General features: G+C 42.9%; 1 protein-coding gene across 1 annotated transcript in view; it reads left to right on the top strand.

Annotated features, from left to right (window-relative positions):
• LOC139541308 (sec1 family domain-containing protein 2-like) overlaps window positions 1–21,899 on the top strand; it is a 232,142-nt gene that overhangs the window by 134,450 nt on the left and 75,793 nt on the right. The window contains exon 5 of the mRNA XM_071345816.1: window positions 19,692–19,995. Within this exon, the coding sequence (XP_071201917.1) occupies window positions 19,692–19,995 (304 nt within the window). The remainder of the gene's footprint in view (window positions 1–19,691; window positions 19,996–21,899) is intronic.

Here is a 21,899-nt window from a genome sequence, read left to right as displayed (position 1 = left end):
CCACAAATACAAATTCCATCTATACACCTAGAGCACACAAAAAACTATACATACCTTGGCCTAAACATCAGCGACACAGGTAACTTCCACAAAGCTGTGAACGATCTGAGAGACAAGGCAAGAAGGGCATTCTATGCCATCAAAAGGAACTTAAAAGTTGACATACCAATTTAGGATCTGGCTAAAAATACTTGAATCAGTTATAGAACCCATTGCCCTTTATGGCTGTGAGGTCTGGGGTCCGCTCACCAACCAAGAATTCACAAAATGGGACAAACACCAAATTGAGACTCTGCATGCCGAATTCTGCAAAAATATCCTCCGTGTACAACGTAGAACACCAAATAACGCATGCAAAGCAGAATTAGGCCGATACGCGCTAATTATCAAAATCCAGAAAAGAGACGTTACATTCTGCAACCACCTAAAAGGAAGCGATTCCCAAACCTTCCATAACAAAGCCATCACCTACAGAGAGATGAACCTGGAGAAGAGTCCCCTAAGCAAGCTGGTCCTGGGGCTCTGTTTACAAACACAAACAGACCCCACAGAGCCCCAGGACAGCAACACAATTAGACCAAACCAAATCATGAGACAACAAAAGATAATTACTTGACACATTGGAAATACTTAACAAAAAAACAGAGCAAACTAGAATGCTATTTTGTATTAAACAAAGAGTACACAGTGGCAGAATACCTGACCACTGACTGACCCAAACTTAAGGAAAGCTTTGACTATGTACAGACTCAGTGAGCATAGCCTTGCTATTGAGAAAGGCTGCCCTAGGCAGACCTGGCTCTCAAGAGAAGACAGGCTATGTATGTACACATTGCCCACAAAATTATTTGGAAACTGAGCTGTACGTCCTACCCTCCTGCCCAATATATTACCATATTAGAGACACATATTTCCCTCAGATTACACAGATCCACAAAGAATTCGAAAACAAACCCGATTTTGATTAACTCTACTGGGTGAAATACCACAGTGTGCCATCACAGCAGCAAGATTTGTGACCTGTTGCCACAAGAAAAGGTCAACCAGTGAAGAACAAACACCATTGTAAATATAACCTGTATTTATGCTTCTTTATTTTCCCTTTTTGTATTTGTATTTTTCCTTTTGCGACTATGGGATGCTGGCCTTCTAGCAGAGTTGCAAAGACAAAGCTATATCTCAGACTGGCCAATAAAAAGTAAAGATTAAGATGGGCAAAAGAACAGACACTGGACAGAGGAACTCTGCCTAGAAGGCCAGCATTCCGGAGTCGCCTCTTCACTGTTGACGTTGAGATTGGTGTTTTGCGGGTACTATTTAATGAAGCTGCCAGTTGTGTGGCGTCTGTTTCTCAAACTAGACACTCTAATGTACTTGTCCTCTTGCTCAGTTGTGCACCCGGTGCCTCCCACTCCTCTTTCTATTCTGGTTTGAGACAGTTTGCGCTGTTCTGTGAAGAGAGGAGTACACAGCGTTGTATCAGATCTTTAGTTTCTTGGCAATTTCTTGCATGGAATAGCATTAATTTCCCAGAACAAGAATAGACAATGATGAGTTTCAGATGAAAGTGCTTTGTTTCTGGGCATTTTGCGCCTGTGATCAAACCAACAAATGCTGATGCGCCAGATACTCAACTAGTCTAAAGAAAGCCAGTTTTATTGCTTCTTTAATCAGAACAACAGTTTTCAGCTGTGCTAACATAATTGCAATAGGGTTTTCTAATGATCAATTATCCTTTTAAAATGATAAACTTGGATTAACTAACACAGCGTGCCATTGGAACACAGGAGTTATGGTTGCTGATAATGGGCCTCTGTACGCCTACAGTGGCAAGAAAAAGTATGTGAACCCTTTGGAATTACCTGGATTTCTGCATATATTAGTCATAAAATTAGATATGATCATCGAAGTCAAAACAACAGACAATCTGCTTAAACTGATAACACACAAATTATTTTATTTTTCTTGTCTATATTGAATACATAATTTAAACATTCACAGTGTAGGTTGGAAAAAGTATGTAATGACTTCTCCAAAAGCTAATTGGAGTGAGGAGTCCGCTAACCTAGAGTCCAATCAATGAAACGAGATACGAGATGTTGGTTAGAGCCACAACACTGTGTAGAGAAAAAAAAGCACAGCACACCAACATCATAACCTCATCCCAACTGTAAAGTATGGTGAAGGGAGCATCATGGTTTGGAGCTGCCTCGGGGCCTGGAGAGCTTGCTATCATCGACGGAAAAATGAATTCCCAAGTTTATCAAGACATTTTGCAGGAGAATGTAAGGCTATCTGTCCGCCAATTGAAGCTCAACAGAAATAGGGTGACGCAACAGGACAACGACCCAAAACACAGAAGTAAGAGGAGGAGGAGGGGGGGAGGAGAGGAGGAGGGAGGGACTGTGTTTAGAAGCACGAAGGAAAGAGTTGAATATAGATGCTATGGTGCATTTCCGTCATTGTTATGTCTATCTATGTATGAGTAGAGATATTCTAATGCAATTCCATTTCCCTTCTCGGCTCGCTTCTCTTATCTCCCTCTTGGTTTTATATTGTAAGCAGGCTGGCCAGATGAAAATATGTCTGAGATAGAAAGCAATGCCCTGTTTGTGCACTACACTTTCACACTCACACTAGAACTACTGTGTATAGGTAAGCTCTGTGACCAGTTTCTCAACCATTCTTCCTCATTTCATCTACAGTATGAGTGTGTACAGTGCTAGTAGTCAGTGTTTATAGTCTTATTTCTGCTCTCCTCTAAAGACTGATATCCACACCTCTCACACTGGACAGAGTAATGGCCCTGAAAAGAGACAAAGATAAACTTTAGTTTTCCATTTCCAACAGAACTGAATAGAACATTTCCAGCTTCTGGTAAACAGAGAGATTCCGGTGAATGGGCTTGGATTCATATTCGTCATGGTTGTCTCTGTGGGTTGCAGTGTGTGTGTGTCTGTTTTTGTCCTGGTTTTGGTGGTGTTTACATGTTCAAAGCCCTGCTGCTCTCTTTGGAGTGAGCCTGCAGTTGATTATGTTTTCCTTTTCTGCTAAAAACAAATCAATAAAAAGCTAACCATGCTCACTAGAATTTAGCTCTGAGAACTTAATCGTCTCTTCATCTCAAGATGTATGCCTTATGTTGTCAGCATGTTGCCTGTCTCTCTTCCAGCTGCATATGTCTGTTGTTAATGCAAATTGTTGTGTCAGCCCGTCGTGCGTGTCCGTTTCAGTCAAATTCTAAATAGATTTTCATCCTCGTAGCCATAGCGATGGCAAGCTGTCAGTCATTCAAAGAAAAGTGACTCTCGACCAGTGTAGAGTGTCCTGCTCTGAACCTCTCCAACCTGTCCCTAACTTGGTTCTCCGTCCCTTCCCCCCGTCCCTTCCCCGCTGTCTCCCCCTCTCTGCTCCTGGGCCCAGAAAAAGGTTCATTGTGCAGAGCAGCAGCAGCGAGTGTTCAGGGCCTGGTTTTGGTTAGCTCAGCTCCATCTGAAACACTCACCTTCCTCTAGGGACTATATCTGGAGCTGGTTTCCTGTTCAGGCTGGCCGCGCAGCGCTGTGCTTGCCCGGGGGAGGGGTTTGGCCCCAGCCCTGTGATTGGGTGAGATGGAGGCTTTATGAACCCCAGGATGGATGGATGGATGGATGAGAGAGAGAGAGAACATTTTAAGTAATGGTATTATTTCAGTAATTGCACGCCCTAATATTACCGTTGTTACCATTGCCATGGTTATTCTGTAATTGTGTATAATGATAGCATTAGTGCATGGCGACAGGACCAGTTGATCCAGTAATGATAGCATTAGTGCATGGCGACAGGACCAGTAGATCCAGTAATGATAGCATTAGTGCATGGTGACAGGACCAGTTGATCCAGTAATGAAAGCATTAGTGCATGGTGACAGGACCAGTAGATCCAGTAATGAAAGCATTAGTGCATGGCGACAGGACCAGTTGATCCAGTAATGATAGCATTAGTGCATGGTGACAGGACCAGTTGATCCAGTAATGATAGCATTAGTGCATGGTGACAGGACCAGTTGATCCAGTAATGATAGCATTAGTGCATGGTGACAGGACCAGTTGATCCAGTAATGATAGCATTAGTGCATGGTGACAGGACCAGTTGATCCAGTAATGAAAGCATTAGTGCATGGTGACAGGACCAGTTGATCCAGTAATGATAGCATTACTGCATGGTGACAGGACCAGTTGATCCAGTAATGAAAGCATTAGTGCATGGTGACAGGACCAGTTGATCCAGTAATGATAGCATTAGTGCATGGTGACAGGACCAGTTGATCCAGTAATGAAAGCATTAGTGCATGGTGACAGGACCAGTTGATCCAGTAATGAAAGCATTAGTGCATGGCGACAGGACCAGTTGATCCAGTAATGATAGCATTAGTGCATGGTGACAGGACCAGTTGATCCAGTAATGATAGCATTAGTGCATGGTGACAGGACCAGTAGATCCAGTAATGATAGCATTAGTGCATGGTGACAGGACCAGTTGATCCAGTAATGAAAGCATTAGTGCATGGCGACAGGACCAGTTGATCCAGTAATGATAGCATTAGAGCATGGTGACAGGACCAGTTGATCCAGTAATGATAGCATTAGTGCATGGTGACAGGACCAGTTGATCCAGTAATGAAAGCATTAGTGCATGGTGACAGGACCAGTTGATCCAGTAATGGTGTGTAATAATAACGTTAGCGTTTAGCCAGCAGGCTACATCTTCCTGTTAGGCTATTACTACAGTTTATTTTTTTATTTAACCTTTATTTAACAAGGCAAGTCAGTTAAAGAACAAATTCTTATTTTCAATGACGGCCTAGGAACAGTGGGTTAACTGCCTTGTTCAGGGGCAGAACGACAGATTTGTACCTTGTCGGCTCGGGGAGTCGATCTTGCAACCTTTCAGTTACTAGTCCCACGCTCTAACCACTAGGCTACCTGCCGCACTGTTTTCTCTGTATATATCAAGGATGTCGCTCTTGCTGCTGGTGATTCGCTGATCCACTACTATGCAGACAACACCAACCAGGTCCAGTCTGGTTTGGGGCTGCTATCACGACAGCCACTAAAATAAGTCTATTTTTACAGACTGGACCTAAAACTTTACCTGGATTTGGCAGCATACTTTTAGAACCTGTCATGTGGAGACTTTTATCGTGACAGGCAGGCTGAGGAGAAGGGCTCCGTCAGAGGGGAGGGGGAGGTACAGGGGCATGGATGTCTGGCTCTAGTTTAGGGATGTCACTCTGGTATGACCAGTTAACGGTCTGTCAGAATTACACAATACCTTGGCTTTGCGCTGTTGGAGTCATTGTCTGTCAGCCATTGTATGGCCTTGGTTTCATGCATGTTAACATCAGAAGCCTCCTCCCTAAGTTTGTTTTACTCACTGCTTTAGCACCCTCCGCCAACCCTGATGTCCTTGCCGTGTCTGAATCCTGGCTTAGGAAGGCCACCAAACATTCTGAGATTTCCATACCCAACTACAACATTTTCCATCAAGATAGAACTGCCAAAGGGGGAGGAGTTGCAATCTACTGCAGAGATAGCCTGCAAAGTTCTGTCATACTTTCCAGGTCTATGCCCAAACAATTCGAGTTTCTAATTTTTTTAATGAATCTCTCTAGAAATAAGTCACTCACTGTTGCCGCCTGTAGCTCCCAGCTGTGCCCTGGACACCATATGTGAATTGATTGCCCCCCATCTATCTTCACAGTTCGTTCTGTTAGGTGACCTAAACTGGGATATGCTTAACACCCCAGCAGTCCTACAATCTAGGCTAGATGCCCTCAATCTCACAAAAATTATCAAGGAAACCACCAGGTAGCAACCCTAAATCCGTAAACATGGGCACCCTCATAGATACTATCCTGAACACGCCTTTCTAATTGATCTGGCCAGGTATCCTGGAAGGATATTGACCTCATTCCGTCAGTCGAGGATGCCTGGTCGTTCTTTAAAAGTAATTTCCTCACCATCTTAAATAAGCATGCCCCTTTCAAAAAATGTAGAACTAAGAACAGATATAGCCTTTGGTTCACTTCAGACCTGACTTCCCTCGACCAGCACAAAAACATCCTGTGGCGGACTGCACTAGCATCGAATAGTCCCCGCGATATGCAACTTTTCAGGGAAGTTAGGAACCAATACACGCAGCCAGTCAGGAAAGCAAAGGCTAGCTTTTTCAAACAGAAATTTGCATCCTGTAGCTCTAACTCCAAAAAGTTTTGGGACACGGTAAAGTCCATGGAGAACAAGAGCACCTCCTCCCAGCTGCCCACTGCACGGGGGCTAGGTAACACTGTCACCACCGATAAATCCACGATAATCAAGAATTTCAATAAGCTCTACGGCTGGCCATGCTTTCCTCCTGGCTACCCCAACCCCGGCCAACAGCTCCGCACCCCCCGCAGCTACTTGCCCAAGCCTCCCCAGCTTCTCCTTCACCCAAATCCAGATAGCAGATGTTCTGAAAGAGCTGCAAAACCTGGACCCGTACAAATCAGCTGGGCTAGACAATCTGGACCCTCTCTTTCTAAAATTATCTGCCGCCATTGTTGCAACACCTATTACCAGTCTGTTCAACCGCTCTTTCGTATAGTCCGAGATCCCTAAAGATTGGAAAGCTGCCGTGGGAATCCCCCTCTTCAAAGGGGGTGACACTCTAGACCTAAATTGTTATAGACCTATATCCATCCTGCCCTGCCTTTCCAAAGTCTTCGAAATGACTGGAACGAATTGCAAAAATCGCTGAAGCTGGAGGCTTATATTTCCCTCACTAACTTTAAACATCAGCTATCTGAGCAGCTAACCGATCGCTGCAGCTGTAAATAGCCCATCTGTAAATAGCCCACCCAATCTACCTACCTCATCCCCATATTGTTTTTATTTACTTTTCTGCTCTTTTGCACACCAGTATTTCTACTTGCACGTCACCATCTGCTCATCTATCACCCCAGTGTTAATTTGCTAAATTGTAATTACTTCGCTACTATGGCCTATTTATTGCCTTACCTCCTCACGCCATTTGCACACACTGTATATAGACTTTCTTTTTTTCCTATTGTGTTATTGACTGTACGCTTGTTTATTCCATGTGTAACTCTGTGTTGTTGTTTATGTCGCACTGCTTTGCTTTATCTTGGCCAGGTCGCAGTTGTAAATGAGAACTTGTTGTCAACTAGCTTACCTGGTTAAATAAAGGTGTTTTAAAAAAACACAAATAAATGTACAGGGAGGACCAGTACCAGATCAATGTGGAGCTATATACAGGGAGGACCAGTACCAGATCAATGTGCAGAGGTACAAGGTATTTGAGGTAGATATGTACAGTTGAAGTCGGACGTTTACATACAATTTAGCCAAATACATTTCATCTCAGTTTTTCACAATTCCTGACATTTAATCCTAGTAACAATTCCCTGTTTTAGGTCAGTTAGGATCACCACTTTATTTTAAGAATGTGAAATGTCAGAATAATAGTAGAGAGAGTGATTTATTTCAGCTTTTATTTATTTCATCACATTCCCAGTGAGTCAGAAGTTTACATACACTCAATTGGTATTTGGTAGCATTGCCTTTCAATTGTTTAACTTGGGTCAAACATTTCGTGTAGCTTCACACAATAAGTTGGGTGGATTTTGGCTCATTCCTCATTCCAACTTTGTTGTCCATAAGCCATTTTGCCACAACTTTGGAAGTATGCTTGGGGTCATTTTCCATTTGGAAGACCCGTTTGCGACCAAGCTTTAACTTCTTGACTGATGTCTTGAGATGTTGCTTCAATATATCCACATCTATTTTGTGAAGTGCACCAGTCCCTCCTGCAGCAAAGCACCCCCACAACATGATACTGCCACCCCCGTGCTTCACGGTTGAGATGGTGTTCTTTGGTCTGCAAGCCTCCCCCTTTTTCCTCCAAACATAACAATGGTCATTATGGCCAAACAGTTCTATTTTTGTTTCATCAGACCAGAGGACATTTCTCCAAAAAGTACGATCTTTGTACCCATATGCAGTTGCAAGCCGTAGTCTGGCGTTTTCTATGGCGGTTTTGGAGCAGTGGCTTCTTCCTTGCTGAGTGGCCTTTCAGGTTTTGTCGATATAGGACTCGTTTTACTGTGGATATAGATACTTTTGTACCGGTTTCCTCCAGCACTTGCCAAAACTATAGTTTGTTAACAAGACATTTGTGGAGTGGTTGAAAAACAAGTTTTAATGACTCCAACCTAAAGTGTATGTAAACATCTGACTTCAACTGTACAAGAAGGCAGGGTAAAGTGACTAGGTATCAGGATAGATAATAATAATAATAATAATAAGAAGGTATTTGAGGTAGATATGTACATGAAGGCAGGGTAAAGTGACTAGACATCAGGATAGATAATAATAATAATGTATTTGAGGTAGATATGTACATGAAGGCAGGGTAAAGTGACTAGACATCAGGATAGATAATAATAAGGTATTTGAGGTAGATATGTACATGAAGGCAGGGTAAAGTGACTAGACATCAGGATAGATAATAATAAGGTATTTGAGGTAGATATGTACATGAAGGCAGGGTAAAGTGACTAGACATCAGGATAGATAATAATAAGGTATTTGAGGTAGATATGTACATGAAGGCAGGGTAAAGTGACTAGACATCAGGATAGATAATAATAAGGTATTTGAGGTAGATATGTACATGAAGGCAGGGTAAAGTGACTAGACATCAGGATAGATAATAATAAGGTATTTGAGGTAGATATGTACATGAAGGCAGGGTAAAGTGACTAGACATCAGGATAGATAATAATAAGGTATTTGAGGTAGATATGTACATGAAGGCAGGGTAAGATAATAATAGATAATAATACGAGTAAAGTAAGGAACAGAGTAGCAGGAGCAAATTATGAGTGTAAAAGTGTGTGTGTGTTTGTGTTGTCGGTATATGAATGTGTATGGGTTGTGTGTGTGTGTAGTCTAGTGAGTGTGCGTAGGGTTAGTGCAAGAGAGTCAGTCCAGATAGTTTGGGTACCATTAATTCCCTATTTAGCTGTCTCATGGCTTGGTGATAGAAGCTGTCTCGGAGCCTGTTAGTCCGAAAGCCGGTACCGTTTGCCAGACAGTAGCGGAGTGAATAGTCTATGGCTTGGGTGGCTGGAGTCTTTGGCAATTTTTCCAGCCATCCTCTGACACCGCCTGATATAATTGTCCTGGATGGCAGGGTGCTCGGCCCCAGTGGTGAACTGGGCTGTCCACACTACCCTCTGAGGCGCTTTGCGATCAAGGGCGACGCATTTGCCATACCAAGTAGTGATGCAGCCAGTCAAGATGCTCTCGATGGTGCAGCTGTAGAACCTTTTGAGGATCTGAGGGCCCATGACAAATCTATTCAGCCTCCTGAGGGGAAAGAAGCGCTGCCAATGCCCTCTTCCTGACTGTGCAGGTGTGTGTGAACCATGTTAAGTTCTTAGTGAGTTGACGCCAAGGAACTTGAAGTTCACGACCCGCTCCACAACAGCCCCGGTGATGTGGATGGGGGCGTCCTTTCCTTTCTGACCTCCTTACTATAGGCTGTTTCATTGCCGTCGGTGATCAGGCCTACTACCGTTGTCTTCAGAAAACTTGATGTTGGAGTCATGCATGGCCATTCAGTCGTGGGTGAACAGGGAGTACAGGAGGGGACTAAGCTGCTGTGAGAGTGGTACTGTACCTCTGTAGTGTTAATCATAGTGCAGTGATTGAGTGCCAAGCATTGTGGAGTGTGTGTTGGTGTGTGTCGTGTGGGAGAAAGCTGCAGTCAATCTTAAAGCTCCATATGTATACCTCTATTTCCTGTCCTGGCGCCACAGCAACCAGCTTGACAGCAGCTTTTATATGTCTCCTGAAGGGACTGAGATTTACACACACACACACACACACACACAAACACACACACACCCAAAGGATAAAGAAAGAAATATAGAGTGAGTGGGGAGATGGAGGGGAAATAAAGAGAAAGTGAAAGTGGGATAAAAAAAGAAGTACACTGAACAAAAATATAAACACAACATGTAAAGTGTTGATCCCATGTTTCATGAGCTGAAATAAAAGATCCCAGAAATGTTTCATACGCACAAAAGCTTTTTCTCTCAAATGTGGGGCACAAATTGGTTTACAGTACATCCATGTTACTGAGCATTTCTCCTTCGCCAAAGATAATCCATCCACCTGAAAGATGTGGCATATCAAGAAGCTGACTGATTAAACAGCATAATTACACAGGTGCACCTTGTGCTGGGGAAAATAAAAGGCCACTCTAAAATGTGCAGTTTTGTCACACAACCCAATGCCACAGATGTCTCAAGTTTTAAAGGATCGTGCAATTGGGATGCTGACTGCAGGAATGTCCATCAGAGCTGTTACCAGATAATTGAATGTTAATTTCTCTACCATAAGTCACCTCTAACATCATTTTAAGAGAATTTGGCAGTACATCCAACCTGCCTCACAACCACAGACCACATGTAACCACGCCAGCACAGGACCGCCACATCCGGCTTCTTCACTTGCGGGATTGTCTGAAACCAGCCACCTGGACAGCTCATGAAACTGAGGAGTATTTCTGTCTGTAGTAAAGGCCTTTTGTGGGGAAAAACTAATTCTGATTGGCTGGGCCTGGCTCCCCAGTGGGTGGGCCTGCCTCCCAAATGGGTGGGCCTATGCCCGCCCAGGCCCACCCATTGCTGCGCCCCTGCCCACTCATGTGAGATCCATAGATTAGGGCCGAATGAATTTATTTCAATTGACTGATTTCCTTATATGAGCTGTAACTCAGTAAAACTGTTGAAATTGTTACATTTGGCGTTTTTATATTTTTGTTCAGTATAAAAGGTCCAGTGAAAACCAAAAGTAGAGAGAGAGTGTGCATTTGCAGGGAGATGGAGGTGAAAGTAAGAGTAATTATGAAGGCTAGAGGAAGCGGTGAGAGACAGAAGTGGGAGGTAGAACAACAAACAGGATGGGTAAATAGGAAAGATAGATACACACACACACACACACAGAAACTTGGTATTTTTTAACCTTCCACAGATCCCATTTTATTTTATTTATTTTTATTTTATTTATTTAACCTTTATTTAACCAGGAAGGGCTCATTGAGATTTAAAATCTCTTTTTCAAGAGCGTCCTGGCCAAGATAGGCAGCACCAAGTCATTACAAAAATTACAGACAGACATGAAAAACTACAAGTAATCTAGTAAAAACCATTGAATTCACAAGAGTATAACAATATCAAAAACAGCAAATTAAAAACATTGACAGGTCAGGGAATCAGCCTCAAAATCCTTCATCAGTGATTTAAAAACACCAATCGGGACAAGTTCTTCCAGTTTAAAATTATTTTGTAATGCGTTCCAAGACGATGGCGCAGAGTACATAGAAGACCTTTTACCAAATTCAGTTCGAATATTTGGAACAGTTAGCAGGATAAAGTCTAGCGAACGAAGAGAGTACCCACCACATTTCTGAACAATAAAAATGCCCAAATAAAAAGGTAGTAAACCCAAAATGGCTTTGTAAATAAAAGTATACCAGTGACTGAGCCTACGAGTGACTAGAGAAGGCCAGCCAACCCTGGTATATAAAGTACAGTGGTGCGTAAGGGTTTTGCAGTTTAAAATAAATCTCAAAGTGCCATGGTAAAGAGTGTCAATTGATCTCAAACACTGAGCGGAAGCATTCATATATAAAATATCCCCATAGTCTAGTAAAGGCATAAATGTAGCTGATACTAGCCTCCTTCTGGCTTCAAAAGAAAAACAGGCCTTATTCCTAAAATAAAATCCCAATTTCAGCTTCAATTTTTTTGTAAGTTGTTGAATATGCAATTTAAAAGAGAGGCCGTCATCAATTAGAATTCCAAGATATTTATATGAGGTTACAACCTCAATCTCCTTGCCCTGACAGGTAGTAATAGGTGATAGGTTCAGAGGTCTATTTCTTGCATTAGAAAACACCATTAGTTTAGTTTTGTCAGTATTGAGGATAAGCTTCAATTGACACAAGGTATGTTGAACAGTATAAAAAGCAGTTTGCAAGTTCTGGAAAGCTTTTGTAAGAGATGAGGCACAACAGTAAATAACAGTATCATCAGCATAAAAATGAAGTTGTGCATTTTGGACATTTTTGTCTAAATCATTTATATAAATAGTGAATAAGAGAGGACCAAGTACAGAGCCTTGGGGCACACCATTCAGGACAGACAATTTGACAGACATGAGCCCATCAAATTGAGTGCACTGAGTTCTATCAGACAGATAGTTAGCAAACCATGCAACTGCATGCTCCGAAAGACCTACACTCAACAATCTCTGCCTTAGTATAGCATGATCAACTGTATCAAAAGCCTTAGAGAGATCAATAAAAAGTGAGACACAGTGCTGTTTTTTGTCAAGGGCTTCAGTGATATCATTTAAAACCTTCATGGCTGCTGTAATTGTGCTATGCTTCTTCCTGAAGCCCGATTGGTACATTGATAAAATAGAGTTAGTAAATAAAAACTCTTTTAGCTGTTCACTTACAAGGGTTTCAAGTATTTTCACCAGGGGTGACAGCTTTGAGATTGGCCTATAATTATTTAAAAGAGTTGGATCTCCCCCTTTTAAAAGTGGTAGGACAAAAGCTGATTTCCAGATCTTTGGAATTTCATTACATTCCAGGGTTAGATTGAACAGATATGTAAGTGGTTCAGCTATGAAATCAGCTGCCAGATTTAAAAAGCAGGGATCCAAAAGATCAGGACCTGCAGGCTTTCTTTGATCTAAGGATTTCAGGGCTTTATGTACCACCTGCACTGAGAATGGCAGAAAGCTAAAAGTTTGACCAGCTCTCACTGGTTCATCCACACAGGGTTGTACAGAGACAGAGGACACTGGTTCATCCACACAGGGTTGTACAGAGACAGAGGACACTGAATCAAACAGCCTACCAGATGATACAAAGTGCTCATTGAAACAATTCAGCATTTCAGTTTTGTCATATATAGCAACAGAGTCCTTCAAAACACATGACGGTAATTCATTAACATTACTGTTACCAGACATAGACTTAATAGCATTCCAAAACTTTCTAGGGTCATTCAGGTTATCAGTGGTAGCAGACATAAAATATTCAGACTTGGCCTTCCTGAGAAGAAAAGAACACTTGTTTCTTAACTGCCTAAAAATAAGCCAATCAGCATCAGAACAAGATTTCCTTGCTTTAGCCCAGGCTAGATTACGGTCGTGAATAATACAAGACAGCTCAGAAGAAAACCATGGATTATCCCGCCCTTTAACCCTGAACCTGCGGAATGGTGCATGTTTGTTTACTATTTGGAAAAAACCATCATGAAAGAATATCCAGGCAGTTTCCACATCAGGGATAAGCTCAATCTTGCTCCAGTCAAAATAAAACAAATCATGAAAGAAAGCCTGCTCATTAAAACACTTCAAATTTCTCTTACGAATAAAACGTGGATTTGTCTTTGGAACCTTAGTATTTCTAACAGCAACAACAGCACAATGGTCACTTAAATCATTACAAAAAACACCAACAGCAGAATATTTATGTGGAACATTTGTCAATATCAAATCAATCAGGGTAGATTTCTCTGGGCATTTAAGATTTGGGCGAGTGGGTGAATTAATCAACTGGGTAAGATTCATAGAATTACAAAACATTTTTAAATCATCAGACACCGGCTTTAACCAACACCAGTTGAGATCACCAATCAAGATCATTTCACTGTAAAGAAGTTTAGACATAAGGTGCGTCAAAGAAGAAAATGCATCACCGAGAGCAGAGGGGGGTCTATAACAGCCAATCACAGTTATAGAGAGGCCCTTTGAAACCTCAATATTCAAAGCAAGAAATTCCAACTGTTTACAAATAGTTTCAGACTTTGCCACACTTACATGGAATTTAGATTTTACATATATAGCCACACCCCCACCTTTCTTAACCCGATCAGTGCGATAAACATTGTAACCACTTATACAAATATCCTTATCAAAAACAGACTTGCTGAGCCAGGTTTCAGAAAACACAATTACATCAGCATCAGTTGATTTAGCCCAAATCCTAACCCCATCAATTTTTGACAACAGGCTGCGTACATTTAAATGAAAAATACCAAAACCAGATCTTGATTTAAAATCAGAGGGGGTTTGGAGACATTGCATATCAGGGCCAGGGTTAGGTTGCACGTTACCTGATATCAACAACAGAATAATAACTAGGCACCTCTGTTTAATAACCTTGCACGGCTTCTCTTTTTTAAGAGACCTACTGCAAGCGAATTCTACAAGTGCGTTTCCAGACAATACAAAACAGTCATTTAAAACCATTAGACTTTGGTAGTGACACAAGTTCGCTGTTCACATCATGACACAAATGCATCGGCACTTGGACGAGTGGACCGAGTGAAAAAGAGCTAGTTCCTGCATACAAAATGTCTAATGGACGCGAGAGTACATTGTCAGATGTACTCACACTGCGACAATGTTCGTTTTCTCCAGAGTTCAGTAAAGTCAGTGCACAAAGCAATACCACGTAAATTGTCATTTTCTCTGACAAAAAAAACAAGAGGCCAACGAAGGTAAGTGGAGAGAGGGACAGCGTGTATGTGAATCAATGTGAGTGTTTGCGCGTGTGAGTAGATTGGGTGTTGAGGGAGATCGAGAGAACGGGTTGAGCTGCCACTGACAGCCAGGCAAAGAGCAAAAAGGAGCAGCTTGGACAAGACACTCCGCGGACGAAGGAGGAACTCAGGCCAGCCAGAGATAGGGTTACTTTGGTAAACTTCAAGTAATGAAGTGCCAAGTTGAGGAGGACCCGTGATCTTTACACCAGCAAAAATGAAATAGTTTGCACTACACAACAACGAAGTTACGCAACCATAAATAAATAGATTATTAGTAGGTTAAAATGTACTAGTCACAAACAAACGACTTGACATGCTGCCATCTTGGATTTGTAGGTTCACTTGTTGCTACTCTCCCTAGGAGATTCACTACAGGTCAGGGTGAATCACATGTAGAGCTGTCTTATTACCATGGCAAGGAGTTTTTCCTGGTCAGATCACATGGGAAACTCCAGGGGGCCATAGAACCCATTCCCCTACCCTTCACCTGCTTCAATATCCAGGCCAAGTCATTCTCAGCCTCCTGTGTTGCTCCTGACTCCCTCTCAGTACAGATGAGTTCCTGGACATGTGTGGACTGACAGCAGTACGATATCAATGGTTTCTCTGCTGAGAGTACAGAGTGATGACAGAGAAAGGTATTTACTCTGCTCGTCTTACCATGAAACCCTGAAACCTTTCTACTCTACTTTCTACTCTCTCCTCTCTGCTTTCTACTCTCTCCTCCACTCTCTACTTTCTCCTCTCTACTCTCTCCTCACTCTACTCTCTACTTTCTCTACTCTCTACTCACAATGGAGAAAAGAAGGGAAAGAGCCCAAACATTGTTTGGCAAATAGTTTTGAGTGCAGCTTGGAGAAGTATTTGATTTCACAATGTTTAAGGAGAAAAATGTGTTCTGTGATTTGGTTTGTGTGTTTGAATACCCCTTGGGGGCGGTGGTTGGCTGGGGCTGAGGCCTAGCTGGAAGAGAACAGGAGACTCAGAGCTCTGACACACTACAGTCATGCATCATGTACTTTTTTTAAAATATGTTTTTTATTTAACTAGGCAAGTCTGTTAAGAACAAATTCTTATTTACAATGACGGCCTACTCCGGCCAAACCTGGACGACGCTGGGCCAATTGTGCGCCTCCCTATGAGAATCCCAATCATGGCCGGGATTCAAACCAGGGTGTCTGTAGTGATGCCTCTAGCACTGAGATGCAGTGCCTTAGACCGCTGCGCCACTCGGGAGCCCTGTACTTGCACTGGATAGATATCAAGCACGTTTAGACTCTAGTTCTCACCTGTAATGCTGCTAGAGGGTAGTGCCAACTGTGATGGTCATTGGATCATTGGGCCCTTGAGACCAGGGCCCGTATACACAAAGGGTCTGAGAGTGGGAGTGCTGATCTAGCAGCATTTTTGCTTTTTTTCTCATAATGAATAAGATTATATGGACAGATCAGCACTCATACTCTCAGAAGCTTTGTGGATAAGGAGCCATGTCTGAATTCACACACATGCACACTCTCAAAGGCAGTTAGTGCAGTACTGGTGCTGATTCCCCTCTCCTTGGCCTAGAGGAAGTTTGTGATGGGTTGGACACCGGATCCCCTCAGTGGACCAGACCAGGCCCCAGGGCTCAGAGCTCAGCGATAGGAGCTGGGTAGAGAGAGAGCCTGTTTGTCTTGATGGGAGGAACATTGAGGTCTTAACACTCATTAAATTGTCATCTATCCACAGAGGCATCCGACTGCAGCTTCTCTCACTCCTTCACGTTCTTTCCTTCTCTCTCTCTCTCTCCTCCCTCTCATTCTCACTCTTTTCTACGCACACCCCTGGTTAATAGGGGTATGAGCTCATTCTGACTGTTAGGCTGTATATTGTGCTGTATGAAAATCATGTGGGCCAGGACAGGCAGAACCAGCATGGGAGCAAACTCACTCACAGCAACACCGAGAAACAGGTCACTGCTCCTAAACAGTACAAAAACACACGCTCTGTGTGTGTATGCATGCCAATGAACAGGTCAATGATTTCTTATACACAGTTGCATCATAAAATGAATGCACAATGAAGAAAAGTAAAACAAATATTTCCATAAAACTGGATTACTCAGTCATAAAATAAGCAAATGCCAAAACATGCCGATCTAGACATTGACTTTGTGTTGGTATTGTAATTCTTCAAAATGTTCCATAGCAGTGCTACCACACCTAGATTGTACAATATTTTCACATTATTCTTTAACACATTTGTCAAGTTGGATGTTGATCATTGCTAGACAGCCATTTTCAAGTCTTGCCATAGATTTTCAAGACGATTTTTAAGTCAAAACTGTAACTAGGCCAATCAGGAACATTCAATGTTGTCTTAGTAAGCAACTCCAGTGTATAGTTGGCCTTCTGTTTTAGGTTATTGTCCTGCTGAAAGGTGAATTTGTCTCCCAGTGTCTGTTGGAAAGCAGACTGAACCAAGTTTTCCTTTAGGATTTTGCCTATGCTTAGCTCTACTACGTTTTTTTGTATCCTCAAAAAACTCCTTAGTCCTTGCCGATGACAAGCATACCCATAACATGATGCAGCCACCACCATGCTTGAAAATATGAAGTGGTACTCAGTGATGTTGTTGGATTTGCCCCAAAGATAACGTGTTTTATTTTTTTATTTTTTTGCCACGTTTTTTACAGTATTACTTTTAGTGCCTTATTGCATACAGGATGCCTTTTTTGGAATATTTGTTATTCTGTACAGGCTTCCTCCTTTTCACTTCTTTTCAATTTAAGGTAGTATTGTGGAGTAACTATGATGTTGTTGATCCATCCTCAGTTACAGTGGGGAGAACAAGTATTTGATACACTGCCGATTTTGCAGGTTTTCCTACTTACAAAGCATGTAGAGGTCTGTAATTTTTATCATAGGTACACTTCAACTATGAGAGACGGAATCTAAAACAAAAATCCAGAAAATCACATTGTATGATTTTTAAGTAATTAATTTGCATTTTATTGCATGACATAAGTATTTGATACATCAGAAAAGCAGAACTTAATATTTGGTACAGAAACCTTTGTTTGCAATTACAGAGATCATACGTTTCCTGTAGTTCTTGACTAGGTTTGCACACACTGCAGCAGGGATTTTGGCCCACTCCTCCCTACAGATCTTCTCCAGATCCTTCAGGTTTCGGGGCTGTCGCTGGGCAATACGGACTTTCAGCTCCCTCCAAAGATTTTCTATTGGGTTCAGGTCTGGAGACTGGCTAGGCCACTCCAGGACCTTGAGATGCTTCTTACGGAGCCACTCCTTAGTTGCCATGGCTGTGTGCTTTGTGTCGTTGTCATGCTGGAAGACCCAGCCACGACCCATCTTCAATGCTCTTACTGAGGGAAGGAGGTTGTTGGCCAAGATCTCGCGATACATGGCCCCATCCATCCTCCCCTCAATACGGTGCAGTCGTCCTGTCCCCTTTGCAGAAAAGCATCCCCAAAGAATGATGTTTCCACCTCCATGCTTCACGGTTGGGATGGTGTTCTTGGGGTTGTACTCATACTTCTTCTTCCTCCAAACACGGCGAGTGGAGTTAGACCAAAAAGCTCTATTTTTGTCTCATCAGACCACATGACCTTCTCCCATTCCTCCTCTGGATCATCCAGATGGTCATTGGCAAACTTCAGACAGGCCTGGACATGCACTGGCTTAAGCAGGGGGACCTTGCGTGCGCTGCAGGATTTTAATCCATGACGGCGTAGTGTGTTACTAATGGTTTTCTTTGAGACTGTGGTCCCAGCTCTCTTCAGGTCATTGACCAGGTCCTGCCGTGTAGTTCTGGGCTGATCCCTCACCTTCCTCATGATCATTGATGCCCCACGAGGTGAAATCTTGCATGGAGCCCCAGACCGAGGGTGATTGACCGTCATCTTGAACTTCTTCCATTTTCTAATAATTGCGCCAACAGTTGTTTCCTTCTCACCAAGCTGCTTGCCTATTGTCCTGTAGCCCATCCCAGCCTTGTGCAGGTCTACAATTTTATCCCTGATGTCCTTACACAGCTCTCTGGTCTTGGCCATTGTGGAGAGGTTGGAATCTGTTTGATTGAGTGTGTGGACAGGTGTCTTTTATACAGGTAACGAGTTCAAACAGGTGCAGTTAATACAGGTAATGAGTGGAGAACAGGAGGGCTTCTTAAAGAAAAACTAACAGGTCTGTGAGAGCCGGAATTCTTACTGCTTGGTAGGTGATCAAATACTTATGTCATGCAATAAAATGCAAATTAATTATTTAAAAATCATACAATGTGATTTTCTGGATTTTTGTTTTAGATTCCGTCTCTCACAGTTGAAGTGTACCTATGATACAAATTACAGACCTCTACATGCTTTGTAAGTAGGAAAACCTGCAAAATCGGCAGTGTATCAAATACTTGTTCTCCCCACTGTATCTCCTATCACAGCCATTAAACTGTAACTACTTTAAAATCACCATTGGCCTCATGGTGAAATCCCTGAGCGGTTTCCTTCCTCTCCGGCATCTGAGTTAGGAAGAACACCTGTATCTTTGTACTGACTGGGTGTATTGATACACCATCCAAAGGGTAATTAATAACTTCACCATACTCAAAGGGATATTCAATGTCTGCTTATTTTTTTTGCTCATCTACCAATACAGTAGGTGCCCTACTTTGAGAACCATTGGAAAACCTCCCTGGTCTTTGTGGTTGAATCTGTGCTTGAAATTCACTGCTCGACTGAGGGACCTTACAGATAATTGTATGTGTGGTGTACAGAGATGGGGTAGTCAATTTTAAACTCACGTTAACCACTATGTGTGTAGATCAGTGACACAAAATCTCTATTAAATCATTTTAAATTCAGGCTTTAACACAGCAAAATGTGGAAAAAGTCAAGTGGTGTGAACACTTTCTGAAGGCATTGTATGTGTGTGGTGATTTGATGTGTTTTGTGTTACTCAGTTTGTAGTTTCTACTTCATATCTCTAAAATGTCTCTGTGTATCCTGTGTGGTTTGCAGGCTCTGGGAGACTCTGACTTTGCTGGTGTTCTGCGGCAGCTTCTGCCCCTGATGAAACCTCGCGCTGCTAAGGGTGAGGAGGGGTCCAGCTCAGAGTACAGTTCAGGGTCCCGGTCGGGGGAGGAGGAGTGTGGTCCTGATGAGCTGCTGGTGCTGCTTGTCTACCTGTACTCACTGGCTGGAGAGGCCCAGATTACAGATGATGAAGAGGAGGAGGAAAAGGTGGAGAGGGAGCTGATTGGAGCACTTACCCTGGTCATCACCAGAGAGGCGGAGCTCAGCCCCCTGCTGCAGAAACTCACCGGTTAGTACCGAACACAACCATAATAAAACCTTAACAGAAGCACACCAATGCTGAACACTAATACTGTAACCATAAATTACACCATGCTCTCGATAAGACGAAGCTGAACCAGATGCAACATATCACCACTTTATAGTCATTCTAGAATGACCCCAGTTAACTGTTCATATGGTAGCAGAGAGATGGAGAAGACACTGTTGTTTGTACCTCTGTGCTGCTGATGGTAGAAGGACTGTTAGCGACTTCACACCCCATCTCTCTCCCGCTTCTCGCACACACACACACACACACACACACCCCTGTCAGTTCACATGGTAACAAACATGACTGTGGGAACCTGCTGCAGAGGGTGTATGTGTGTGTGTGCACTTTGACCTCTCCCCTGGTGCCTGTATACTGTCTTAGCTTTGCTGGGCCCTGCCCACTTGCAATGTACTTCGTGAGAACATTTACAATCTAGAGGTCAGGAGCTGGTCTCTCTGGAACTGTTCTCTATGTCTGGACAGGTCTGTGTGTCTCCAACTGGTCTGTGTGTCTGTGTGGCAGCAGGGCTTGTGGCCAGCTCTGGGAATGATGAATTAGCTCTGTACCTCCATGTCACAGTGTACCTCCCCCAGTTTGAGTTTCTCTGACCTTGAAGCTGCACACACAGTCCTCCCCAGCCACATAGCTCATAATTAGTGCTGCTTTTAGTTTGGCCCACTCTTTACCTTCTCTAGCTAGCAAACACCTGGAAATATTACACTGCTTATTATTACCACGGTTATCACACACATGGACATGGTTGGGTAGTATTCTCACTCTGTTTATCAAAATGTTCTCTCTACTTCTCTCTCCTTTTCTCTTTCTCTCTTTACTTCTCTCCCTTGCTCTCTTTCTCTCTGCCTCCCTCTCTCCCTCTCACTGTAAAACTGCTAAGGAAGAATTCTGGCCTATTTTTCTCTCTTTCTGTGCTATTTGGCTGAGGGGCCTCCTGGCAGGCGCTGGTCCAGAGATGTAGCCCATGTTAAAAACGTGACTCTCTGTAAACACTTCACTAGAAATGACCCTGTAAATGCACACCAGGTGTGTCTGAGAAAGAGAATACTTTATCTTAGCAGTGTGTGCGTATCCGTGTCCGTCTGTGTGTTGATTTGGTTTTTATGGTTGCAGATTAAATGGTTTGTGTGTAATATGAGTCAGGGGTCCGTCTTTGTCCAAGCAGCAGAGAATAACATTGATTGTCACATTCATCCCAATTAAAGGAATCAAATAGAAACCAGATGCTGAGTGAAACCTGGTCGCCATGAGAACAATGTTTTTACAAATCCCCTTTTTCTGTTTCCCTTGGCTACAGTAAACAGCCTGGGCTTAACAGACACACACATGCAGCACATATTCTGTACAGACAGACACACACACACTCACATACACAAACTAACAGATTAAATAACAGGAGGAGGATTGAATGAGCATACGGACAGAGTGACTAGCAGAACAGACAGACACACAGCTGGTTAAAGGCAGGCTAACAGTCTATTACACTCTGACCCTCCTAACAACCGCCTTCAGGGACACACAGTGAAGAGCAGCGCATCCCTCCTACAGACAAGCATGATGCTGCACTAATGGCCTGTTTAAAACACACACATGCATGCATGCAACACATGCACACGTACACACACACACACACATAACAAAAGACACACACAAACACAGAAATGCATGCAAGCACAGACACACAAACTCACAGAATCAACAAACCCAGGAACAGCTGCGAGTCTCCTAGTCAGAGGGGATGTTGTTTACCAACATCAGCTGCTGGTGATCGAGGGGTACAGGAAGTGGAGGCGTGGTCCATGTCCTCAGCGGGAGAATAGACATTATCTCAACCTCTCAGGGAAAGAAGGGATTGAGAGGAGGAG

The sequence above is a fragment of the Salvelinus alpinus genome, chromosome 16 (genome assembly GCF_045679555.1).
Source record: "Salvelinus alpinus chromosome 16, SLU_Salpinus.1, whole genome shotgun sequence".
Classification (NCBI taxonomy): Eukaryota; Metazoa; Chordata; class Actinopteri; order Salmoniformes; family Salmonidae; genus Salvelinus; species Salvelinus alpinus.
Note: the sequence above shows the minus strand (reverse complement) of the source record. Positions and strands in the feature narration are given on the sequence as shown.